We start from the raw sequence: 27222 nt of genomic DNA, 5'->3' as shown, positions 1-27222 counted from the left end.
GTAATGATGCTGACCTGGAGAGTCATGCTATCAGGTGATTTATACTACACAATGTACACTATTAAAAAAAAAATCCAAAAAACAATGGGAGAATTTCATTTTTTTCATGTCATATGGATTTTTTTCCCATTTTCCAGTACATTATATAGTAAAATGAATGATGGCATCCAAAACTAAAGCAAGCTCTTATTCAGCTATGCCAATGGAAAAATATAAAACTTATGGCCCTTGGAAGATGGAGAGGAAAAAAACTAAAGGTCAAAAATGAAAATTTGCCTGGCCAAAGAGGGGTTAAAGAGGGTTACACAGTGGTACATTCTGATTTTTTCAACTACCTATACTTTCAATATGTTTAGTGCATATTTTTACTTTTTAATGTGAAACCATAGAAAAAGTAAAAACCGACCTGAAAAGGAGCATAAGGGAACTGAAGAAGCTCCGGAAGTTGTTGTGTCTGTTGATATGGCTGTCCTCTTCTAGACGGATGTTTCCGAACACCTATGTACATAAACCAATACTTATTTATGGGCTTTATTCAAGGTGTTGACTACTATTGCATAGAATTTAAGGGAAAAACATGTGAGTGGGAAACAGACTCACCTGCATCCCAATAATAGCGTAGATGAAGAACAGCATCGCAATCAAGAGACAGACATAAGGAAGAGCCTGAAAAGTAAGTGATAAAATTATAGGATGAATATATGAAATACCATAAAAAAAGGTGTAACCGGGACCATAATGCAAAGTCTGTAACAAGTACCTACAAATTAACCCATATCTGCAGGGTCGTAGCTATAGTGGGTGAGGGGTCTGCAGTTGTACCTGGGCCCTGGAGTCTAAGAGAGCCAAAATATCCCTTTGTCCCATAAACTAAAAACAAAATATTAAAGGGGTTGTCCGGTCCAAATCAATAAGTCTGCAGTCACTCTGTGTGACTGCAGACTTATGAAACCCCCTTAGCGCACAGTGCGCTGGTTTCTGAGCCGGGACCAGCGGGTACATACGAGTTATGCATATTACCGGCCACAGCCCGATTAGTGGATGCGGGCTCGCTCCATATGCTTGTATTGAGCGAGGCCATGCCCACTAGTCGCCCACGCCCACTGGACGGCCACATTACTATACGGGGCGCATTATGCGTTATGCATATTACCGGGCACAGCCCGACTAGTGGAAGTGGCCTCCCTGTATACAAGTATATGGAGCAACGCCGCACCCACTAGTTCAGCTGTGGCTGGGAGTATGCATACGTACCCGCCGGTCCTGGCTCAGAAACTGTCAAATCCGTGCAGCGCACAGTGTGCACGCTGGGGGATTTCATAAGTCTGCAGTCACACAGAGTGACTGCAGACTTATCATTTTGGACCGGACAACCCCTTTAAAGACCTGTGAGAGATGGCGGCTGCTGTTCCAAGATTTGCACTGGGACCCACAAGCTGCAAGTTATGTCACTGAGGGACAAAAACACATGATATCATGCACATACAGTAGATTTTGAAAGAATGATGACATGAGAATAGCAGCAAGAAACGACATAGCTGTGAAGGAACACAGTATGGCGAGAGGAGGAAACAGAAATGATAGATTTAAGAGATCCAGAAAGCAAAACCTTGTTGACTAAGCATCTATAGTTTATCAATGGGATATTAGTAGTATTGAGCGAGCATGCTCGACACTGCTCGGTACTCGCCCGAGCATCACGCTACTCGGGATGTTTTGGGACCACCGAGCATTTCCGGGTTACTCGGGCGGGAGCTCGGGTCTCCGCCCTGCATGTTTGGCGCTCTTTACAGAGCCAATGAACATGCAGGGATTGCCAGCCAGTCACTGTAATGCCGCAGCCATGTTGTTTGTGGGCATTACAGTGATTGGCTGGCTGCACAGCGTCACATCGAGTATTTAAAACCGGGCGCCGCCATCTTGGACACAGTCTCTCCGGATCAGACAGTGTAGGGACAGCGCTGATGATTTAGGGAGAGATATATCCTGCGAAATAGTTAGTGTAGGGTCTGTAAAGGCTGCCAGATCAAACAAACAGTCCTTCTCAGGACTAATATCCATCCCAGATATCAGGCAGGCAGGCTGTATAGGAGACGCAGTGGTTATACCAGCAAACGCTGCATTACAGTCCTGTGTGCTCCTGTTGCTGAAATTGCTGGACTTAGCTCCAGGTCTCGGGGACAGGAAAAATCCTTTTCTTTTCATCTAAATCCTCTTTTTTTTTTCCTCCTTCACACTGTACAAATACCCGTCTTATTAACCTTTTGGTGTCCCCCCTCCCCCCCCAAAAAAAAGTGTGTCTCTGATTTTTCAGATACAAATATATCTGTTGAAAATAGTCTGGTGTAGGCCAGAGAAATAGAAGTGTGGTTTTTCAGTTTCACGGTTCAAACCTCTGTATTATCCAGTTTTGGGCCATTTGTATCTAAAAAAACCAGTTTGCGTGTGTCGCTCACTGTTCAGCCGCAAATATATACAGTACAGACCAAAAGTTTGGACACACCTTGTACATTCACACTGAAGGCATCAAAACTATGAATTAACACATGTGGAATTATATACTTAACAAAAAAGTGTGAAACAACTGAAAATATGTCTTATATTCTAGGTTCTTCAAAGTAGCCACCTTTTGCTTTGATGACTACTTTGCACACTCTTGGCATTCTCTTGATAAGCTTCAAGAGGTAGTCACCGGAAATGGTCTTCCAACAATCTTGAAGGAGTTCACAGAGATGCTTAGCACTTGTTGGCCCTTTTGCCTTCACTCTGCGGTCCAGCTCACCCCAAACCATCTCGATTGGGTTCAGGTCTGGTGACTGTGGAGACCAGGTCATCTGGCGTAGCACCCCATCACTCTCCACCTTGGTCAAATAGCCCTTCCACAGCCTGGAGGTGTGTTTGGGGTCATTGTCCTGTTGAAAAATAAATTATGGTCCAACTAAACGCAAACCGGATGGAATAGCATGCCGCTGCAAGATGCTGTGGTAGCCATGTTGGTTCAATATGCCTTCAATTTTGAATAAATCCCCAACAGTGTCACCAGCAAAGCACCCCCACACCATCACACCTCCTCCTCCATGCTTCACGGTGGGAACAAGGCATGTAGAGTCCATCCGTTCACCTTTTCTGCGTCGCACAAAGACACGGTGGTTGGAACCAAAGATCTCAAATTTGGACTCATCAGACCAAAGCACAGATTTCCACTGGTCTAATGTCCATTCCTTGTGTTCTTTAGCCCAAACAAGTCTCTTTTGCTTGTTGCATGTCCTTAGCAGTGGTTTCCTAGCAGCTATTTTACCATGAAGGTCTGCTGCACAAAGTCTCCTCTTAACAGTTGTTGAAGAGATGTGTCTGCTGCTAGAACTCTGTGTGGCATTGACCTGGTCTCTAATTTGAGCTGCTGTTAACCTGCGATTTCTGAGGCTGGTGACTCGGATAAACTTATCCTTAGAAGCAGAGGTGACTCTTGGTCTTCCTTTCCTGGGGCGGTCCTCATGTTAGCCAATTTCTTTGTAGCGCTTGATGGTTTTTGCAACTGCATTTGGGGACACTTTCAAAGTTTTCCCATTTTTTTGCACCGACTGACCTTCATTTCTTAAAGTAATGATGGCCACTCGTTTTTCTTTACTTAGCTGCTTTTTTCTTGCCATAATAAAAATTCTAACAGTCTATTCAGTAGGACTCTCAGCTGTGCATCCACCACAATTCTGCACAACACAACTGATGGTCCCAACCCCATTTATAAGGCAAGAAATCCCACTTATTAAACCTGACAGGGCACACCTGTGAAGTGACAACCATTTCCGGTGACTACCTTTTGAAGCTCATCAAGAGAATGACAAGAGTGTGCAAAGCAGTCATCAAAGCAAAAGGTGGCTACTTTGAAGAACCTAGAATAGAAGACATATTTTCAGTTGTTTCACACTTTTTTGTTAAGTATATAATTCCACATGTGTTAATTCATAGTTTTGATGCCTTCAGTGTGAATGTCCAATTTTCATAGTCATGAAAATACAGAAAAATCTTTAAATGAGAAGGTGTAACTGTGGTTTTGCTGTTCCACGGTAAAAAATCTCTATTATCCTGCTTTTGTCATTTTTTGCCGTAAAAAAAAACTAATAGTGTCTCCCTGATTTTTCAGACACAAATATATGTGTTGAAAATAGTCTGGTGTAGGCCCGAGAAATAGAAGTGTGGTTTTGCAGTTCCACGGTTCAAACCTCTGTATTATCCAGTTTTGGGCCATTTGTATCTAAAAAAACAGTTTGAGTGTGTCACTCACTGTTCAGCCGCAAATATATATATTTAAAAAAGTCTGGTATACACCAGTAAATTATAACTGTGGTTTAGCTGTTCCACGGTAAAAAATCTCTATTATCCTGCTTTTGGCATTTTTTGCCGTAAAGAAAAACAGTAGTAGTGTCTCCTGATTGTTCAGACACAAATATATCTGTTGAAAATAGTCTGGTGTAGGCCCGAGAAAGAGAAGTGTGGTTTTGCAGTTCCACGGGTCAAATCTCTGTATTATCCTGCTTTTTTGCATTTTTTGCTGTAAAGAAAAACAGTAGTGTCTCCTGATTGTTCAGAGACAAATATATCTGTTGAAAATAGTCTGGTGTAGGCCCGAGAAATACAAGTGTGGTTTTGTAGTTCCACAGGTCAAATCCCTGTATTATCCACTTTTGGGCCATTTTTACCTAAAAAAACCAGTTTGAGTGTGTCGCTCACTGTTCAGCCGCAAATATATCTTTTGAAAATTTTCTGGTATACCCAAGTAAACAATAACTGTGGTTTGGCCATTCCACGGTAAAAAATCTCTATCATTCAGCTTTTGGTATTTTTTCCGTAAAGAAAAACAGTAATAGTTTCTCCCTGATTGTTCAGATTGTTTAAAAGAGTCGGGTGTAGGCCAGAGAAATAGAACTGTGGTTTTCCTCTTCCACGGTTCTAATCTACTTTTTATTACCCTTTTTCCATTGATAGTGCAAGTGTAAGCTATTTTACTTCCTTTACAATGGGCAAGGCGCGTGGCAAGGGACGTGGAAGTGGACGTTCTGGTGATGGCGAGTGCGGAGGACGGGGCCGTGGCCAAGGTGAAAATGTGCCACAACCAACAGCCACATCTTCTCGCTCCCACTTCTTGACCAAATTTCTAGGGAAGCACAGAACAACACCAGTATTGCGAACTGATCAGTGTGAACAGGTTATTAATTGGATAGCAGATAATACTTCCAGTTACCTGGGCACCACCACCTCCGGTCTGTCTTCCACACGGTCAACTCTTAGTAGCCATGAGTCTCGACCGCATATTCCTCCTCACACTGATGCTCCTTCCTCCCACCATGCCAAGTGTCGTCAGACAGCAACTGATCCCACACTTGGACACTCTGAAGAGCTGTTCACTGGTCCATTTCCAGATTTGTGCCCCTCGCCTGCTCCGCTTGAAGTGGTGGAAGAGGAGATCCCATGTAGCGATGCCCAAATATTTGAACAGCCATGGCCACAGGAAGTCGACGCTGGCAATTTGTCACAAGAGGTGGACGATGACAAGACACAATTGCCAGGAAGTGAGGAGGAGGATCGTGGTGCGCAAGTGGAAGAGGAGGAGGTGGTGGATGATCTAGTAACTGACCCAATGTGGCAGGAGGACATGCAGAGCGAGGCCAGCAGCACACAGGGTGAGGGAGGCAGAGTACCCCAACAGGCAGGAAGAAGCAATGTGGCGGCCGCACACAGAAGACGGGCAACAGTTCCCCGTAACACCAACACGAGGGACGTTGCCAGTACAACCTGTAGGTCTTCTAGAGTCTGGAATTTTTTTAAAGACTCTGCTGATAACCCCAAAAAGGCCATTTGTACCACCTGCCATGCCAGCATCAGCAGGGGTGACAAAACTACCAGGCTGACCACCACCAGCATGATCAGGCACATGGCAGCAAAGCACCCGGCTTTGTGGGGCGAACCCCAGGGTCCACGACCAGTGTCAGCGGGTGTCACCACTGCTTCTTCCGCTGTTGTGCGTGCAATAGAACCCCTGTTGTGTGTGCAAGGCAATCCCCATGTCCATACTGCATGCAAAGATGCCCCCTCCTCTCAGTCTTCACTTGTTATGGCAGTTTCTAAAGAAAAAGCGTCCACGTCCACGTCCCACCGCAGCGTTCAATTGTCCATATCCCAGACCTTTGAACGAAAGCGGAAATTCACAGCTAACGCCCCACAGGCCACAGTCCTAAATTCGCACATTTCACGACTGCTTGCGTTGGAAATGCTGCCTTTTAGGCTGGTGGAGACGGAATCCTTCCGCAACCTTATGGCGGTGGCCGTCACTCGGTACTCGCTCCCCAGCCGACACTATTTTGCCTGGTGTGCCATCCCCGCACTACACAAGCACGTGTCCCAAAACATCTGCTGTGCCCTCAACAGCGCAGTTACTGGGAGAATCCAGCTGACAACGGACACGTGGACAAGTGCTTGTGGCCAGGGACGGTACATCTCCCTGACGGCACACTGGGTAAACATAGTGGAAGCCGGGACACAGTCGGACCTTGGGACGGAACACATCCTCCCCACACCGAGGATTGCGGGCCCTATGTCAGTCAGAGTTTCCCCCACAGTGCGCATCATCCTCCTCCTCCTCCTCATGTTCAGCCTCCATCTCAGATATCACCACATCAGTTACAAGCTGGAAGCACTGCAGTACTGCATCCGCTAAGCGGCGACAGGCTGTGCTGAAACTCATAAGCTTAGGTGAGAAACCTCACACTGCTTTTGAGTTGTGGACAGCTGTGAAAGAGCAGGCAGATCTGTGGCTGAGACCGCTGAACCTACATCCAGGCATGGTCGTGTGTGACAATGGCCGTAACCTGGTGGCGGCTCTGAGGCGAGGTGAGATCACACACGTACCATGCCTGGCTCATGTGCTTAACCTCGTGGTTCAGCGGTTTCTTAAATCGTACCTCGAGTTGCCAGATCTGCTCGTCAAAGTACGCCGCCTGTCAGCTTATTTTCGCAAGTCGGCTACAGCTTTCGCCGCCCTTGCTGTGTTGCAGCAGCGTTTGCAGCTTCCGTCACACCGACTTGTGTGTGATGTCCACACACGTTGGAAGTCTACCCTCCACAAGTTGCAAAGGATTTGTGAGCAGAAGAGAGCAGTTGTGGAGTACCAGCTGCAACAAGGCCGTTGATATTCAGGTCAGACTCCACACATAAGACCTCAGGAGTGAACCTGGATGTCTGACATATGAACCATCTTGACAAACTTTGAGGAGTCCACCAAGATGGTGAGTGGCGATGACGCCATCATTAGAATCAGCATTCCACTTGTCTGTCTTTTGCAACGCTCTCTGCAGAGAATTAAAGAGGAGGCATTGCAGCCAGAGTATGATGAGATGGATCAAGAAGCCGTAGCGGTCGATTACACACAGCCCAGCCTCATCTCATCCCAACGTGCATTGGGGGACAATGAGGGAGAGGAGGAGGAGGAGGAAGAACAGGAGCTTGTATCATGCGCTGTAGATGGTAGTACCTGTAGAACTGTCATACCGTCAGTTCAGCGTTGGTGGCCTGAGGACAGGGGGGAGGAGGAGGAGGAGGAGAGCATGGTCAGTCGTCATCTTGGTGAGGACACGGAAGTCTTGCCCGTTACCAGTCTGGCACGCATGGCTGACTTTATGTTACGCTGCCTTAACCGTGACCCTCGCGTTGTCAAAATGTTGGGTGACAGTCATTACTGGTTGGTGACACTTTTAGACCCCCGCTACAAGGAGAACTTTCACTCTCTTATTCCTGAGGTGGAGAGGTCTACAAAAATGGGGCAGTACCAGATGGCCCTTGCTGCTGAACTGTTAAAAAAATTCCCATCTGAACACGCTAGCGGCAGAGGTCACAGTTCGTTGACCAACCAAGGCGTACAAGCGAGAGAGAGGCAACTCCAATCCAGCAGAGGCAGGGGAACACTGTCAACATTCTGGGACAGTTTTCTGAGACCCGCCCAGCTTACAGGCCCTGAGGCGCGGGGTACTCTCACAAGGAGTGGAAAGTTTCAAAAGATGGTGAGGGAGTACCTTGCCGACCGTACCAGCGTCCTCCGTGATTCCTCTGTGCCTTTTAATTATTGAGTATCCAAGCTGGACACTTGGAATGAACTCGCTCTGTACGCCTTGTAGGTCCTGGCCTGCCCTGCCGCTAGCGTGTTATAGGAGCGTGTTTTTAGTGCCGCTGGGGGAATTATAACTGATAAGCGCACTCGCCTGTCAACTGAAAATGCTGACAAGCTGACCCTTATCAAAATGAACAAGGGCTGGATTGGGCCAGACTTCTCATCACCACCAAATGACAGCAGAGTAACATAAAGTCAAATCCACTGTGTTATTTCGGGAGGTGTATTCACATGCACCGCTTCACACCCACACATGGGTATACGCTTCCTCATTTCGGCTGTTTTATGTTCTTCTCCTTATCCTCAGCCTGCACCACCACTATACCACCAGGGTGACCGTGGTCCGTGTTGCCATTATTGAAAGTTCCTCCGTCCTTATTTTTGTCAGCTTTTGCTTGGAAGGCATAAGCAAAGACTGTGGGAGACCCACTCCCCAATAATGGGAATAATATTTTTAAGATGCTGTACTGTATGGCTCTTGTAAGGGGCATTAAAAGCGTCTTGTTAAGCTACTGGGACCTCCACGTCTCTTCCAAGGGGCATTCAAACGGTCTTGTTAAGCTACTGTGACCTCCACCACTTTTCCGAGGGGCATTAAAACCGTCTTGTTAAGCTACTGGGACCTCCACGTCTCTTCCAAGGGGCATTGAAACCGTCTTGTTAAGCTACTGTGATGTCCACCTCTTTTTTGAGGGGCATTAAAAGCGTCTGGTTATGCTTCTGTGACCTCCACCACTTTTCCGAGGGGCATTAAAACCGTCTTGTTAAGCTACTAGGACCTCCACGTCTCTTCCAAGGGGCATTAAAACTGTCTTGTTAAGCTACTGGGACCTCCACGTCTCTTCCAAGGGGCTTTAAAACTGTCTTGTTAAGCTACTGGGACCCCCACGTCTTTTCCAAGGGGCATTCAAATCGTCTTGTTAAGCTACTAGGACCTCCACGTCTCTTCCAAGGGGCATTAAAACTGTCTTGTTAAGCTACTGGGACCTCCACGTCTCTTCCAAGGGGCTTTAAAACTGTCTTGTTAAGCTACTGGGACCTCCACCACTTTTGCGAGGGGCATTAAAACCGTCTTGTTAAGCTACTGTGACCTCCACCACTTTTCCGAGGGGCATTAAAAGTGTCTTGTTAAGCTACTGGGACCCCCACGTCTTTTCCAAGGGGCATTCAAATCGTCTTGTTAAGCTACTGGGACCTCCACCACTTTTGCGAGGGGCATTAAAACCGTCTTGTTAAGCTACTGTGACCTCCACGTCTCTTCCAAGGGGCTTTCAAACCATCTTGTTAAGCTACTGGGACCTCCACCACTTTTGCGAGGGCCATTAAAACCGTCTTGTTAAGCTACTGCGACCTCCACCACTTTTCCAAGGGGCATTAAAAACGTCTTGTTAAGCTACTGCGACCTCCACCACTTTTCCATGGGGCATTAAAAGCGTCTTGTTAAACCAGTCTGAACTCCACAGCTCTTCCAAGGGGCATTGAAATGTTGTTTTTAATTAACTCTAACCTCTACGACTCTTCGAACGGGCATTGCATTTCCTCCTAATTTTTGGCAGCTTTTGCTTGGAAGGCATAAGCAAAGACTATGGGAGACACACTCCCCAATAATGGGAATAATGTTTGTAATATGCTGTACTGCATTGCTCTTGTAAGGGGCATTGCAAGTTTCTCCGTCCTAATTTTTGGCAGCTTTTGCTTGGAAGGCATAAGCAAAGACTATGGGAGACACACTCCCCAATAATGGGAATAATGTTTGTAATATGCTGTACTGCATGGCTCTTGTAACGGGCATTGCAAGTTCCTCCGTCCTAATTTTTGGCAGCTTTTGCTTGGAAGGTATAAGGAAATACTATGGGAGACCCAGTCCCCAATAATGGGAATAATGTTTGTAATATGCTGTATTGCATGGCTCTTGTAAGGGGCATTGCAAGTTCCTCCGTCCTAATTTTTGGCAGGTTTTGCTTGGAAGGCATAAGCAAAGACTATGGGAGACACACTCCCAAATAATGGGAATAATGTTTTTAATATGCTGTACTTCATGGCTCTTGGAAGGGGCATTAAAAGCGTCTTGTCAAGCTACTGCGACCTCCACCACTTTTCCGAGGGGCATTAAAACCGTCTTGTTAAGCTACTGGGACCTCCATGTCTCTTCCAAGGGGCATTCAAACCGTCTTGTTAAGCTACTGCGACCTCCACCACTTTTCCAAGGGGCAATAAAACCGTCTGTTAAGCTACTGCGATCTCCACCACTTTTCCAAGGGGCATTAAAAGCATCTTGTTAAACCACTCTGAACTCCACAGCTCTTCCAAGGGGCATTGAAATGTTGTTTTTAATTACCTCTAACCTCCACGACTCTTCCAACGGGCATTGCATTTCCTCCTAATTTTAGTCAGCTTTTGCTTTTCAATGCAAAGGTGAAAACTAAGGGAGACCCACTCCCCAATAATGGGTAGAAGGTTTTTAGTACGCTGTAATCCACGTCTGTTTCAAGGGGCATTGCAGTTCCTCATAATATTTGGAAAGCCTTCCATTCACTGCTTAGGCCAACAGTGTACAGGATACCCAGTTGCTATAAATGGAAAAAACGGTTTAGTTAAGGCCCTCTGACCTCCATGTCATTTCCAAGGGGCATTGGAGTGCCTCAAAATTTTTGGTAGGCATTGCACTCACTGTATGCCCTATAACTGTGTAGCTGAACTGCTCCTTTTGTTACAGAAACATATCCTACAAGACATATGTGGTTGACTGGCCTGATATTGATGTGAATGGTCCCTGTTCCTCCTGCTCTTTCTCCTTTGCCACTACCTCATCCATCATTCATCACCTGAAGCTTTGTTTTAACGGGAGTCATAGAACTGGGATAGTAGCAGGAAAACATCCAGCAATCCTCGGAGGAGGTAGGATATGCGCCAAAACGCTGACCACCTCAGGCCTAGCCGCTACTACATACATGCGCTTGCATTCCAAGAAAACAAAGCAGATGCTAACTTCTATCATCATCATCATGCTCCTCACCTTTGCACTCTCAACTCCCCTGATGGAGAAGCCAGGGCCCACCGGAGGAGTCTGGTTCTCTGGTGGGCTTGTCCAATGCTGCCCTAAAGCAGGCCGGGCTAAGAAAAGTGTGTGGGGGGATGTTCCAAGAAGAAGTAGAGGCTGCTGGGGACCGTTTATGGACAACCGGCCGCCGGGCGGCTGGGGACTGAGTATGGATACCAGGCCGCCAACGCAGCCATGACGTGGTGGCCAGATTCCGCCTCCACATGCCGAAAAGGCCCAATTTCAAGTGCAAGCAAGCAGCATGGTATTGCAGCCTGGGGTTGGGTGGGTGGTTGGCTGCATATTTGCGCTTGCATTGCAAGGAATGGAGGAGGTACAATTGAACACTGCCCAGGGACAAGAACTTGCAAGGGGATAGTTGCAAGTCTGCATCTTCTGATGCGGCAAGGATGACTTCTGATGGGCACACTTTTAGGCAGTGACCTGGGAGTCAGAGATGCTTCCAGGGGTCTTCCCCATTCTGTTCCCATGTCTTTTCAGCACTTTATGCATGTGTCACACAGCACATGGCCAGATAAGGTTGTAAAATGTTAAAATGACATTTCCCGGTGAATGCATTTGTCACGGTTGAAAGCAATACAAAAGTGCAAAAATGCATAAAAAATGCTACTTGTGAACATAGCCCAAGGTGTGGAGGAGTATTTTTTTTTTTGGGTTATTTATTTTACCTTATACACAAGTCTTTACCCTGGAAAGGAACTTCCTTAACATACTTCACAGGAAAGCAGTTTCAGTTTTGTTTTTGAACGTTTTATTGTGAGCCCTTAAAAGTGGCTTAATACCTCTGACCACGTTGTTGACAGCAGTGGGGGTTAGAAATGCTTCCTGGGGCGATCCCCATGCTGTCCCCATGTCATTTGAGCACTGTCACTATCGTTTTGGGCACTTGTTAGGCTTTTAAAAGACTGCCGGGGGTGCCGCCGCAAAAAATGCTCGGGTCTCCCATAGACTAACATTGGGCTCGTTGCTCGGGTCGAGCACCCGAGTATCACAGTGAGCTCGGCCCGAGCTTCGAGCACCCGAGCATTTTAGTGCTCGCTTAACACTAGATATTAGATATTGTGGAAGAAATACGAATTCATGGGTTCCAGTTAATTTCTAAACACAATAATACCTTGGGATATCATAGTGCAAAAACATAGAAACAAATAGGCACATGTAATAATAAGATTAGTTACCTTGAAAGACTGAACAAAAGTCCATAATAAGATCCGGATTGTGTAACCCTGACGGAGAAGCTTAATAAGTCGAGCAGCCCGGAAAAGCTTCAGGAAACTCATATTGAAGCTGCTTGTGTTCACCAACTAGAAGGGTAAAAAAAACGAAGACATTCATTTTCTTCATATTATTCATGGAAAAATATATTTACTTAATCTTTATATTAACAATCTACAGAATAGTGTTTTTTTTACATAATTGTAAGCTAGGTAGGCTGTTAAGGAAAGATAAATTTCATATGAAGGCTGGGTTCACTTATTGCATATTTGTTGTAAAAATTAAACTGTGAATAAATAAAACAATTAAGAGGAATCCATCAGCATGTTTTTGTTATGGAATCTGAGAGCAGCATAATGTAGGGGCAGAGACCCTGATTCCTGTGATGTATCACTTACTAGACTGCTTGGTGCAATTTTGAGAAAATCAATTTTTTCTGTTGTAGATGTAGCAGTGCTATGAATGCTGAGCGGTGTATAACTCCACCCATACCAGTGATTGGCAGCATCCTGTGTACACTGTGCATTGTTAGCAAGCAGCCAATCAGTAGTGGGGGCAGGGTTACACAGAATAGCTTGACTGCCTTCCACGTGACACCTAGTCCTGCCGTGATAATCTGCTGCTGATAAAACACTGATTGTATTGAAACTATAGCAAACTGCTGAGCCAGTGAAAAGTCTCTGCCGCTACATCATGCTGCTCTCAGAATAAATAGCAAAAACCTGCTGACAGATTCCCTTTAATGATTTCTTACATCTCTGTCTACCCCTCTGTATGTGCTCTCCACAGTACTGCACTGCCATACCTATCCTCCCTTATCTCTGTCTACCACACTAGCCATGCTCTCCACAGAGCTGCACCGGCCTACCTCTCCTCCCTCATCTCTGTCTACCACCCAACCCATGCTCTCCACAGAGCTGCACTCACCTACCTCTCCTCCCTTATCTCTGTCTAGCACCCTACCCATGCACTCTACAGAGCTGCACTGACCTACCTCTCCTCCCTCATCTCTGTCTACCACCCTACCCATGCTTTCCACAGAGCTGCATCGACCTACCTCTCTTTCCTGTCTACCACATTACCCATGCTCTCCACAGAGCTGCACCGAACTACCTCTCCTTCCTCATCTGTCTACCACCCTACCCATGCTCTCCACAGAGCTGCACTGACCTACCTCCTCTTCCTCATCTGTCTACCACCCTACCCATGCTCTCCACAGAGCTGCACCCACCTACCTCTCCTCCCTTATCTCTGTCTAGCACCCTACCCATGCTCTCCACAGAGCTGTACTGATCTACCTCTCCTCCCTCATCTCTGTCTACCACCTTAATCAAGCTTTCCATTCTGCAAATTATCTAAGGGATCTCATATATATTACCTTAATGTCAGCTGTACCAAACGATTGTGGCAGGATCAGCAGACCATCTATGTGCATTGATTCATAACACAATCAGCATAAAGTCTAGCACATAGCTGAGCACACACTTGAATATTTACCTATAATGAGAGCTTAAGGATCTATATCCAGAGGTAATAATCTGATTTTTAAGTTACAGGGTGAGAGGACAGCTGAGCACACACTTGAAGGTGTAACAGAGCTTATTAATTCAAAACGCAATTTATTAATCAGCTTCTGGGGACGGCTAATTAGAATTTAACAATAAAGGTCCAATGGCTAAGAGCCTCAGATTTATCTCTTACACATCAGTGCTCTTTTCTAAAACTAAGAACAGAGTTAATTAAGTGGAGCTAATTGTAGAATGAAAAATCATTTAACTTTATCAGTGAAAGAACGCTGTAATTTTCAGTAGCCATTAAGTCTTGGTTTGTTACACTTTTTTGTTGCAAGAATTTCCAGGTTCAACGAAAATGTGTTTATAGAGTTATTTCCATTATTGAAAGTTATCCCCTATCTATCAGATAAGTGATAACTTGCTGATCAATCAATTAGACCTTTTTATATTGATTTTTAAATAAGATTGGTATACGCATTTGATTATGGTGTTTGTGCTTGTTGGGTCATGGGGTCCAACCAAGGTACACTGTTGATACTGGCTCTTTGCAAACTGCAAACAGGACTTCTGATTCTTATGCCTTGCTTTCAAAGATGGCTTTCTTCTTGCCACTTTTCTATAAAGGCCAGATTTGTGGAGTATACGGCTAATAGTTGTCCTGTGGATAGATTCTCCCATCTTAACTGTGGATCTCTGCAGCTCCTCCGGAGAGACCATGGCCTCTTGGCTGCTTCTCTAATTAGTGCTCTCCTTGCTTGGGAGGTCACTTTAGTTTTGGCCATGACTTGCTAGGTTTGCAATTGTACCATAGTACTTCCATTTTTGAATGATGGATTGAACAGTGCTCTTTGAGATGTTCAGAGATTGGGCTATTTTCTTATAAACTAACCCCGCTTTACTCTTCTCCACAACTTTGTCCCTGACCTGTCTAGTGTGTTCCTTGGTTTTCATGATGCTCTTTGATCCATAATGTGGAAACATTTACACAGGGTATGATTACCCATTCATTCACTATGGGACTGCCAGAAAAAGCTGAGCGCAACACTCAGCAGTCCCATACAGAATGAATGGAGCAATCCCAGAGGTCGGACCTCCACTGATCTATAAATCATCACTTATCCTGCGACTAGGTGATAATGTCTATTTACGAGACATCTCCTTTTGACTTCGAAAGATATGAAGCATCAGACGACAGATAATAACAGCAGAAACCAGTCATTTCTCACCTTACTGTCTGTAAGAATAATCTCCGTGATGCTGCCGATTACTGTAATAAAGTCAAAAATATTCCAGGTGTCTCTGAAATAGTTCTGTGCGAAAACAGAAAACGTCTTGTATTACTCGAGATAACTCATTGTATGTGATATATAAGTCTCAGTTGTTACAATAAGCCCTATATTCTGTCTACAGGAACACATATTCAGGGACAATAGACAAGTAATTGTTACGTACCAGGAATCCAAATGCAATGATTTTCAGGATGCACTCGAGAGAAAATAGCATAGTGAAGGCAATGTTCAAATACTTCAAAGCAAGTTCATAAGTGTATGGAGCGGAGTAATACTGAAAGAAAAAAGGGAAAATATATCCTGAAAGGCGTGTTTCATGGCAAACGTTACAATCATACGTGAACTTGAACATTTAATGTCATCAATCCCCAAAGTAACCAAATTCCCATTCTTACCTTCATCATAAGCACCACAGTGTTTAGGGCAATCATGGCCATGATCGTGTACTCGAATGATGGGGAGACTACAAAGTGCCACACGCGGTACTGGAAGGTATGACGATTCTGTGGCATGTAGCGGGTGAGAGGCTTGGCACTTATAGCAAAGTCTATGCAGGCTCTCTACGAAACAAGGACATACATTTCTCAACATACAGAAAAAATAAAGAATTTGCTCATTTCACGGTTTATAACTCTCCTTGAGCCGACATTGGTCAATATCAATAAGCAAAGTAATTTGGAAAGGGTTATTCTAATATCGAATAATTCTGTAATCTTCCACTAAAATAGCAAAACCTCTATTATAATAATTAAGGGAACTGAAGAGTTACAAATAGACACAAGCTAATTTACCCAAATTCGAATTTGGTAGATTTGCTCAAATTCGTTTGGGAAATTTGATACATTAATTTATTTGATGAAAATTAAATTTAAGAAATTAGAATGAAATGTACTTTAATTATTATATGAAGTCTCTCCAGACCATAGAACATACTAAGTTTTTTTTAAATTAATATTAATTACTTCTTGACCCTCACGTGTCCCCCAGAGCAGCTCCCCACCCGGTCCTCTAGTCCTCTCCTACTATCCTCCATATTCACAATAGTCTTCGATCCCGCTGATGTTGATCAGGCCCTGTGACATGACATCACTGGCCGACGCACGTCATGATCTTGCAAGGCCTTTCCAGTGTCAGAGGTGCTGAAGACCCCTGTGAATGTGGAAGAGGTGTGGAGCCATTTAGAAGAATATAAGAGGGCTGATGAGAGCTGGGAAGGGGTTACTATTATTTTTTTTATTCTTTTAACTCCTAACGGGCCCTTTACAATGTAGCAAAATGACAATCAACCAGCTACCGTTTTGCTGGATTCACCTGATGCGAATTGCAAAAAAAAGTTTTGTAAAATTCAAAGTGAATTTCAGCTTCAAATTGATATACTCATCGCTAGCAGAGTGTCTTGTCGCACCGCCTCAATCTCTGTAAATTGCAGAAATGAAAGGAGTTTTCTACTACTGAACAACTCCAGAGTAATCAATTTAGGACTCTAATTTAAAAAAAAAATGGGGATAATCACTGGTAAAGTCTATATTCAGTGAAGACAGATTTTCCAATTTCTGAGATAGGAATTGGCAGTTGGTGCTGATAACATTCTATGTAGAGGAGAAGAGGAGGAAGAGCTACAAATAGAGTTCCCACCCCCTTCCGTCTACATAGATCCTTATCAGCACCAACTGTCATCTCCTATTTCAGTAGTAATGGGAAAATCTATCTTTACTAAATACAGATTTTTATCTGGGATTTGAGAATTTTGACAATGAATGATCAGTCCAGGAGGAGAAAGAAGATGATTTTTTCTGATAAGATATATTAAAAAGTTGATTATTTTCATGTCTAGTATTGATTTATGAAATAAAAATTAAAACAACGGTTATTTTTTAACAATAGGCTACAACCTAATCTTGTTTTAAATTGTACCAAAGAAAAGAAAATACAAATTTTAAAGCTATACAATAATTTAAGGTGTAAAAAGGAAGGATAAATAGGAAACATCGTGAAATTTTCTAGAAGACCAAATGAAAAGACAATTGTTATATTCACATAAACATATTCCCACCATGCTGTGCACTATAGAGGGTGACCATATCTGGTTAGGCTAAAACGTTACATATTAAAACAATCAAAGACAATGCACATGTACCAAAAAATGCTAAAAGTACAATATATAATCTTTAAAAAATTGTGCACTGATTCACTGCCAATCTCAAACAGGATGATCAGATTGTATTATCGCTATTTGCAATATATAATACATACAACATAATACATCTTTATATGCAGTTATATACCCAAATGCTTAATATGGAAGCTCATTAAATTTCTAAAAAATAGTTGATGAATAAGAAACACTTTTTTTTGTAAAGATAAAGACGCTTTCCTAACTCTAAGAGCTGAAAATGTCCCCTGACGTCTGAGCCCTTTTTGAATTATGAGATTGCATTAATTAGAAGAAATTATTATTATTTATAGTCCCCAAACTTTTCTATATTTTGGAAATGTAATAATTTAAAATAAAATGTAAAAGACCATGTTTCAATGCAAAAGGAGTACTGATTCTCCTTGTGGAGACTGCCAGGTGGCATAGTGGAGACTTATAGGTCAGGTAATGCCCTCTGGGAAAAATGTGTGAAAATTAGCCGTCCTCCATGTGAAGGAAAGTTGTCTTTCTAGTGCCACTTATTGAGTTAGCTGTCCTAACCCTTTCCCTCTATAAATCATAATCTAAAAAGTAACATAGCTAAAAAACATCAAGGTCCCCTAAAGCACCCAATATAAGCCTCACCTCATTCTTTTCAAGCCGACATTCCTCCATCATCTTGTCTCCTTGTTCCTGAAAGGTGATGATAATAAGAGCCACAAATATATTGACGAAAAAGAAGGGGAAGACTACAAAGTAGACAACATAGAAAATGGACATCTCCATTCGGTTGCTCCGACTTGGGCCCCGATCTTCTTCAGTCACATCCACAGAATGCTGCAGAACTCTGATGACAAGAAGAACAAAACACGTTTTTTAGAAATGTGGTTCTTTATCATCCGGAAATATTCATATTGAGTTTGGACAAAAAATACTCACTGAGGCCAACCCTCTCCTGTGGACACAGTGAAGAGTGTAAGCAGTGCCCATATGATGTTGTCATAGTGGAATTCATGTCTCTTCCACTCTCTTCTCTTTACTTCCATCTTGTTTTTCTCATGATCTATGTAACTTCCTCTAGAGCATAAAAGAAACAAACCATTGGCATGTACTTCCTATATAGAGTATTGGTCAGAGAGGACTGGTCAAGAAGACTATCGAGAGGCCTACAGGAATGCTGAAGGAGCTTCTGGAATTTCTGGAAAGTACTGGTTGCGCACGTGACAAAAATCTCCTGTATTCTTTATATATCTGCCCTGTGGGGTATGGTGGCAAGATGGAAGCCCTTTCTTACAAAGATAAAACATCCAATCTAGGCTATTTTTTTTCAAACCTACATCAATTCTGCCAAAACCATGCAGGAAAACGTCTCGTAGTCTGAGGAGACCAAGTTTGATCTTTTTAGTCATTATGCCAAAGGGCATGTTAAGTGCAAAGCCAACACCGCGCATCACCAAAAGAACACCATACCCACAGTGAAGCATGGTGGAGGCAGCATTATGCTTTGGGGTGGTTTTTCAGCAGTTGGAAGTTTAGTCAAGGTAGAGGAAATTCTTAACAGAAAAATATTAGTTAAGTTTGCAACAAAACCTTTTGGCCTCTGCTAAAAAACTGAAGGAATTTCACCTTTCAGCATGCCAGCGACCCTAAGTGACCTCCATGCTAACAAAATAATTACTTTGCCAGAGGAAAATCAGAGTTTTGAAATTTTTGGAATTGATCTAGGCATTGCCCAGACCTGAATCCAATTGCAAATCTCTGGGTTACCGGAAGAGGTCACTGTACACAGGAGATACCCCCGCAATGACAGATTTGGAGCACTACTGCAAGGAAGAGTGGGCAAAAATCACCAATTCTAGATAGGCCATGCTGATAGACTCCTACCCCAAAAGACTGAATGCTGTCATAAATTCAAAGGGTACTTAAACAAAGTATTAGTTTAAAGGTGTGCATATTTATGCAATGACATTATTTTAGTTTTTTATTTTTCCAGTTTCATCCAAAAAGATTTACATTTATTTTTTAATTGAATTTTACAGATTATGGGTGACATTAAAGGTGGAAAAAGTTCCAAAATAAGTATTCCTGGTGTGACTAATTTACATGAAAAAAAAACTAGCATTTCAACAAGGGTTTGTATACTTTTTATATCCACTGTATATATCTGTGGCATGGTAGTGGGCTTCATACATCCTTCCTGATCATAATATTAACCTCTTATAGAAGAATATAGAACCTCTTCTAAGTTTTGGATGTGTGGTCCATGTCTTCTTTTATACCATTTTTACCATTTTATTGTGCATGTATATATATATACATGCAGCTCTGGTAAAAAAGTAAGAGACCACTGAACAGTTTTCTATTGGAAAGCATGGAAAGACTGGTGGAAAGCATGCCAAGATGCATGAAATCTGTGATTAAAAATCATAGTTAGTCCACCATATATTGATTTCTGAACTGTTCCTGAGTTAAAACATGAGTAATTTGAGGTCTGAAAGCACGGTTTCTTTTTTAGTATTTTGACGCTTTATCATTTGCTGCAAAAAAATACAAAATTTTTAACTTTGAATTTTGGATACATGTTGTCAGTAGTTTATAGACTAAAACAACAATGTACATTTCACTCAAAAATATACCTATAAAGAGAAAAATCAGAGAAACTGAAAATTTTGCAGTGGTCTCTTAATTTTTGCCATAGCTGTATGTATATACAGTATATATATATATATATATATATATATATATATATATATATATATATATATATACACACATATATATATACATATATATATATATATATACATATATATAGTTATATGAAAAAGTTTGGGCACCCCTATTAATCTTAAGCTTAATGCTTTCTTAAAATTGGTGTTTTTGCAACAGCTATTTCAGTTTGATATATGTAATAACTGTTGGACACAGAAATGTTTCTGCCTTGAAATGAGGTTTATTGTACTAACAGAAAATGTGCAATCTGCATTCAAACAAAATTTGACAGGTGCATAAGTATGGGCACCCTTATCATTTTCTTTTATTAAATACTCCTACCTACTTTTTACTGACTTACTAAAGCACTTTTTTTGGTTTTGTAACCTCATTGAGCTTTGAACTTCATAGCCAGGTGTATACAATCATGAGAAAAGATACTTAAAGTGGCCACTTGCAAGTTGTTCTCCTGCTTGAATCTCCTCTGAAGAGTGGCATCATGGGCTCCTCAAAACAACTGTCAAATGATCTGAAAACAAAGATTATTCAACATAGTTGTTCAGGGGAAGGATACAAAAAGCTGTCTCAGAGATTTAACCTGTCAGTTTCCACTGTGAGGAACATAGTAAGGAAATGCAAGAACACAGAGACAGTTCTTGTTAAGGCCAGAAGTGGCAGGCCAAGAAAAACACCAGAAAGGCAGAGAAGAAGAATGGTGAGATCAGTCAAGGACAATCCTCAGACCACCTCCAGAGAGCTGCAGCATCAACTTGCTGCAGATGGTGTCACTGTGCATCAGTCAACTATACAACGCACTTTGCACAAGGAGAAGCTGTGTGGGAGAGTGATGCGAAAGAAGCCGTTTCTGCAAGCACGCCACAAACAGAGTCGGCTGAGGTATGCAAAAGCACATTTGGAGAAGCCAATTTCTTTTTGGAAGAAGGTCCTGTGGAATGATGAAACCCAGATTGAGTTGCTTGGTCATACAAAAAGGCATTATGCATGGCGGCAAAAAAACACAGCATTGCAAGAAAAACACTTGCTACCCACAGTAAAATTTGGTGGAGGTTCCATCATGCTTTGGGGCTGTGTGGCCAATGCCGGCACCGGGAATCTTGTTAAAGTTGAGGGACGCATGGATTCCACTCAGTATCAGCAGATTCTTGACAATAATGTTCAAGAATCAGTGATAAAGTTGAAGTTACGCAGGGGATGGATCTTTCAGCAAGACAATGATCCAAAACACCTCTCCAAATCTACTCAGGCATTCATGCAGAGGAACAATTACAATGTTCTGGAATGGCCATCCCAGTCCCCAGACCTGAATATCATTGAACATCTGTGGGATCATTTGAAGAGGGCTGTCCATGCTCGGCGACCATCAAACTTAACTGAACTGGAATTGTTTTGTAAAGAGGAATGGTCAAAAATACCTTCATCCAGGATCCAGGAACTCATTAAAAGCTACAGGAAGCGACTGGAGGCTGTTATTTTTGCAAAAGGAGGATCTACTAAATATTAATGTCACTTATCTGGTGAGGTGCCCATACTTATGCACCTGTCAAATTTTGTTTGAATGCAGATTGCACATTTTCTGTTAGTACAATAAACCTCTTTTCAAGGCAGAAACATTACTGTGTCCAACAGTTATTACATATATCAAACTGAAATAGCTGTTGCAAAAACACCAATTTTTATAAAACATTAAGCTTAAGATTAATAAGGGTGCCCAAACTTTTTCATATAACTGTATATATATATATATATATATATATATATATATATATATATATATACAGTACAGACCAAAAGTTTGGACACACCTTCTCATTTAAAGATTTTTCTGTATTTTCATGACTATGAAAATGATACATTCACACTGAAGGCATCAAAACTATGAATTAACACATGTGGAATTATATACTTAACAAAAAAGTGTGAAACAACTGAAAATATGTCTTATAGTCTAGGTTCTTCAAAGTAGCCACCTTTTGTTTTGATGACTGCTTTGTACACTCTTGGCATTCTCTTGATGAGCTTCAAGAGGTAGTCACCGGAAATGGTTTTCACTTCACAGGTGTGCCCTGTCAGGTTTAATAAGTGGGATTTCTTGCCTTATAAATGGGGTTGGGACCATCAGTTGTGTTGTGCAGAAGTCAGGTGGATACACAGCTGATAGTCCTACTGAATAGACTGTTAGCTGCTTTTTTCTTGCCATAATACAAATTCTAAGTAAAGAAAAACGAGTGGCCATCATTACTTTAAGAAATAAAGGTCAGTCAGTCCAAAAAATTGGGCAAACTTTGAAAGTGTCCCCAAGAGCAGTTGCAAAAACCATCAAGCGCTACAAAGAAACTGGCTCACATGAGGAACGCCCCAGGAAAGGAAGACCAAGAGTCACCTCTGCTTCTGAGGATAAGTTTATCCGAGACACCAGCCTCAGAAATTGCAGGTTAACAGCAGCTCAGATTAGAGACCAGGTCAATGCCACACAGAGTTCTAGCAGCAGACACATCTCTACAACAACTGTTAAGAGGAGACTTTGTGCAGCAGGCCTTCATGGTAAAATAGCTGCTAGGAAACCACTGCTATGGACAGGCAACAAGCAGAAGAGACTTGTTTGGGCTAAAGTACACAAGGAATGGACATTAGACCAGTGGAAATCTGTGCTTTGGTCTGATGAGTCCAAATTTGAGATCTTTGGTTCCAACCACCGTGTCTTTGTGCGACGTAGAACAGGTGAACAGATGGACGCTACATGCCTGGTTCCCACCGTGAAGCATGGAGGAGGAGGTGTGATGGTGTGGGGGTGCTTTGCTGGTGGCACTGTTGGGGATTTATTCAAAATTTAAGGCATACTGAACCAGCATGGCTACCACAGCATCTTGCAGCGGCATGCTGTTCCATCCGGTTTGCGTTTAGTTGGACCATCATTTATTTTTCAACAGGACAATGACCCCAAACACACCTCCAGGCTGTGTAAGGGCTATTTGACCAAGAAGGAGAGTAATGGGGTGCTACGCCAGATGACCTGGCCTCCAGAGTCACCAGACCTGAACCCAATCGAGATGGTTTGGGGTGAGCTGGACTGGAGAGTGAAGGCAAAAGGGCCAACAAGTGCTAAACATCTCTGGGAACTCCTTCAAGATTGTTGGAAGACCATTTCTGGTGACTACCTCTTGAAGCTCATCAAGAGAATGCCAAGAGTGTGCAAAGCAGTCATCAATGCAAAAGGTGGCTACTCTGAAGAACCTAGAATATAAGACATATTTTCAGTTGTTTCACACTTTTTAGTTAAGTATATAATTCCACATGTGTTAATTCATAGTTTTGATGCCTTCAGTGTGAATGTAAAATTTTCATAGTCATAAAAATACAGAAAAATCTTTCAATGAGAAGGTGTGTCCAAACTTATGGTCTGTACTGTATATATATATTTTTAGGCTGCATATTTATTTTTATCAGTTTAAAATAGTAGTGACAGCTTTCATAACTAAAACTAAAGATGTGTTTCTTGTAAGCCTCATGCATGCTGTTGTACTATTGATCCATGCAGATCCATAATCCTGCGCTTTCAGCTTGCTGTAGGCTACTAGTGCAGCTCCGTGCCTCTGATTTTATACCTTTTGTTCCATTGCATGCCTTATTACGGTGGAATTCTCTGAGCATTATTCCTGAGAGAAGGTACCTTGCCTTAAGGTGCCCAATAGTGGAAGGCTGAGTGCCAAGGGACTTGATGTGTTGCCACACAGTGTGTGAGCATGAAGCTTTCCCATGGGCATTAACCTTCAAGCTAATAACTTAGAAACTTGAATGCTTCACAATAAATTTGAACCATGAGGTCATCCAAATTTTAAGTAGTTGATGCAGTTTCCACATCTATTAGCCTGCATGTATGTGCAAAAGTCTGTTTTTCCATAATGTTAAGTGGAAATAGAAATCTGTTCCTTATGACCTGCTCCTTTGCATCATGAATGGGATGTATGGTCTGTCCTTGTCATGATACACAGCAGACAGACAGTAATGGAATGATCCATTGATGTGAGAATTATGTATATGAATTTCCTTGTGCATCTCTGGCTGCATTAAGGAGAAGGAACAGATCCCTAGAGACACATTAATTCTCTGGACGTACATGCATTCTTTCTCGGTATCCTTTGAGCTGTCTGTGCAATAGAAGAACTTGCCCTTGAAGAGTTGAACAGCGATGACGGCGAATATAAACATGAAGAGTTTGTACACGATGAGGATATTAAAGACATTCTTCAAAGAGTTAACCACACAATCAAACACTGCCTGGGGAGAAGATCACAATGTCAGTTGTAAAGGAAAGCTCATATGAAGCACCACCAAAGTCTAGATATTATCTGTCTGCTACATACAATTGAATACTATTATACATGCAAGATACAATAATATAGGCTATTGCCTTTTCCACTATCGCTCACATTTTACATGCTCTATTAGCCTATTTCTTAATTATATCTGGCCCTGGGAAAGGCGACTGAAAGTCACAAAGAGACTATGTCTTTAGCATACTAGTGAAATTGTACATGGGCTTAGAATATCTTTTCAAACTAATAATAGGAGTACATAAATAGGACCACTTAAAGGGGATTTATCACCAGGTCAAAAGTGATGAGTTCTTGCCCTTGTTTTATTCCCACCGATTCCCTGTGCAGTGCATTTTTTGTTTTTTGTAAATACGCCTTCCGGTTCCAGAGATTTGGCTCTTTTTATATAGTACTAATTTTTATAGTCCCCTCAAAGGGGGTGTGGTTCACACTATAAAATGCAGAAGACACGCCCCCATAGAATCCCTTGAGCCACGCCCCCTAGTAAAGACCATAAAAGTGAATAAATAAAAAAGCCCACATTACTGGATCCATATGGCGGATTTTTAAAAAACAAAAAATAGAATACTCAGGGAAGCAACAGGAATAAAATATAAGCAAGAATTGGATACTTTTGACCTTGTAACAGGTCCTCTTTAAATGGGTTTATCCATTAATTGCATTTCTTATCTCTTCACACTACTGTGACTTCCACGATTACTAGAACAGGGGACCCCAGCAGTGGATCTCTAGCCATTTCAAATTTACCAGTTTCTCATAGCTCCATCAAAATGGGCAGAGATGTTGCTGGACATGGATTGCAGAGCCTGGTTGATATCACAGCAGGTGTAATTCATGAAGAACTGTGGTGATTCTTAAGCCAAAAACCTTACTCCAGTCTGAGACTGGAGTAAGATTTGTGGTAAGGCAACGGACGCGCATGTCACTTGACAGATTTGCCTGGTTTACTAAGAGTTGTGTGCCTCTTAATGAATCAGTAGCATCTGACTCCAACACTCCCCCTCATCTTTACTGGTAAAAATATTGCTTGGGGCCTTTTAAGTAAAAATTCTAGTGTAAAAAGCTTTAAAAAGTCACAAGATGTTAGTCTCAGCTAAAATTTTGCAACTTTTGGTGAGCTCACATAATTTTTGGCAAGATCTGATGAAATGAGCAGAGTTGGGGTGGGGCAGGGGTTGGCGACCCATGTTACAGCTTGTTGGCATCCTGAAGAACGACGGCACCAGAGACGTGGAAAGAAGAAAAAAAATAGATCAGCCTATCGGAGAACCGGTAGTAGGAGAGATATGGGGAGGGCTTAGGAGAGGTAAGCAATGCATAAGATTTTTTGTAAAATCCTTCCCAGCAGATTTTATTGGCACCAAATATATTTGATGGAAATCAAATTTCCCAGCTGATTTCAAGCGAATCTACTGACCGCTCATGTTGCTCTTAATATAAATTCAATACATTATCAGAACATGTTAGTAAAATCCATGAAAGGCTGCAATTCACACTACAACCACTGAGTGGCCGCACATAGAAACATATAGGAGAGACATCTCCCAACAGAATATCACAAAATCACAATTTTTTTTTTTTATGTTAATTTTGTGCCACTCATCTTAGGATATGATGAACCAAGAGAAAAAGCTCAGGAAAAATCAGTATAAAAGACTCCAGTACTGGTAATAGCCTCTTGTACAGGCTGAATTTTTAGTATCCCAGTTTACAAATCTTGTGGTCCAACTATCTGGATAAGATTCCCATGTTCTAGTAATCTTTCCTAGGACGCACGCTCTGGACGGCTTTGAAGCTGCATGACTTTGATAAGTTATTCCTCAATGTTGACGCTCTGTGTTTCTTGTTACCTTCAACTTCGGGAGACGCTTGATGGTTTTGAGCGGTCGGAGCACTCGAAGAACACGCAGAGACTTAATTGTTTTGATGTCCCGGCCTTTGTTAGTCCTAGGAGATGCATGGCAAATAAAAGATAAACAACGGAAAGGAAGGAATGAAATGAGTTCTCCTCTCACAATGAATCCAGAGATGGAGACTGCCAGAAACATTTACATCAGACACAATGCAATGACGGAGAGCACATCCCCCGTGCTACGCAGAAAGGACGGGCAGCGGGGAACATACTATTGTCTGTAGATAATGCAGAGAAAATCTGCAGACTGTTTTTCCGCTTTAAACCATCGCATAGCTTTTGACTAAGTGGAAATATGTGTTTCCTAGCTTTACAAAGACAGAACAGCAACACAACACCTTACAATGTTCATCTAGAATGTTGTATGTTGTTGACATTAAAGGGTTAACGCTTCACAACTTAAGCTTATATTTACCCCAAGACATTCCTGTGCATTCCAAGAAAAGAGTTGAGATGGGGGGATAGAAAGTGAGAGAAGGCACCGGATGAGGCTCTGGACTGGCACTTAGGGTCTATCGCAACCACAGCTTGGGATGGGTTTTAGATACTTACGCCAAAGCAAAAGCCACCAGGGCTCCCAACACTACCACAAAATCCAAGATGTTCCAGAGGTCACGGAAGTAGGAGCCTTCATGAAGAATTAACCCTTGATCTATCATCTACAAAAAAGGAAAATTTATATATATTAAAAAAAGATAAAGTAGTTACAGTATATTACAGTATTCAGTCTATGGGGCTATTGTTCAGTCATGGCCAAAAGTTTATGCAAAGACTCAATATTTATAGTGTTGACCCTTATTTTCTAAGACTTTTGCAATTCCTCCTTGCATATCAGCTTCGGGGCCAAATCTTGACTGATGGCAACCCATTCT

At 42.3% G+C, this 27222-nt stretch overlaps 1 protein-coding gene across 7 annotated transcripts in view; it reads right to left on the bottom strand.

Moving 5' to 3' along the window:
* CACNA1E (calcium voltage-gated channel subunit alpha1 E) overlaps window positions 1-27222 on the bottom strand; it is a 1192401-nt gene that overhangs the window by 57727 nt on the left and 1107452 nt on the right. For all 7 annotated transcript variants that reach the window (XM_073643295.1, XM_073643291.1, XM_073643293.1 and 4 more), the window contains 11 exons: window positions 26903-27009; window positions 26289-26385; window positions 24219-24379; window positions 18311-18448; window positions 18017-18218; window positions 15633-15797; window positions 15401-15511; window positions 15175-15258; window positions 12398-12523; window positions 601-666; window positions 407-498 (listed from right to left, as the gene is read on the bottom strand). In XM_073643295.1, coding sequence (XP_073499396.1) covers window positions 407-498; window positions 601-666; window positions 12398-12523; window positions 15175-15258; window positions 15401-15511; window positions 15633-15797; window positions 18017-18218; window positions 18311-18448; window positions 24219-24379; window positions 26289-26385; window positions 26903-27009 — 1349 coding nt within the window. The remainder of the gene's footprint in view (window positions 1-406; window positions 499-600; window positions 667-12397; window positions 12524-15174; window positions 15259-15400; window positions 15512-15632; window positions 15798-18016; window positions 18219-18310; window positions 18449-24218; window positions 24380-26288; window positions 26386-26902; window positions 27010-27222) is intronic.

The sequence above is a fragment of the Phyllobates terribilis genome, unplaced genomic scaffold, assembly GCF_046119375.1.
Source record: "Phyllobates terribilis strain yellow unplaced genomic scaffold, ASM4611937v1 Scaffold_8__6_contigs__length_399053987, whole genome shotgun sequence".
Lineage (NCBI taxonomy): Eukaryota > Metazoa > Chordata > Amphibia > Anura > Dendrobatidae > Phyllobates > Phyllobates terribilis.
Note: the sequence above shows the minus strand (reverse complement) of the source record. Positions and strands in the feature narration are given on the sequence as shown.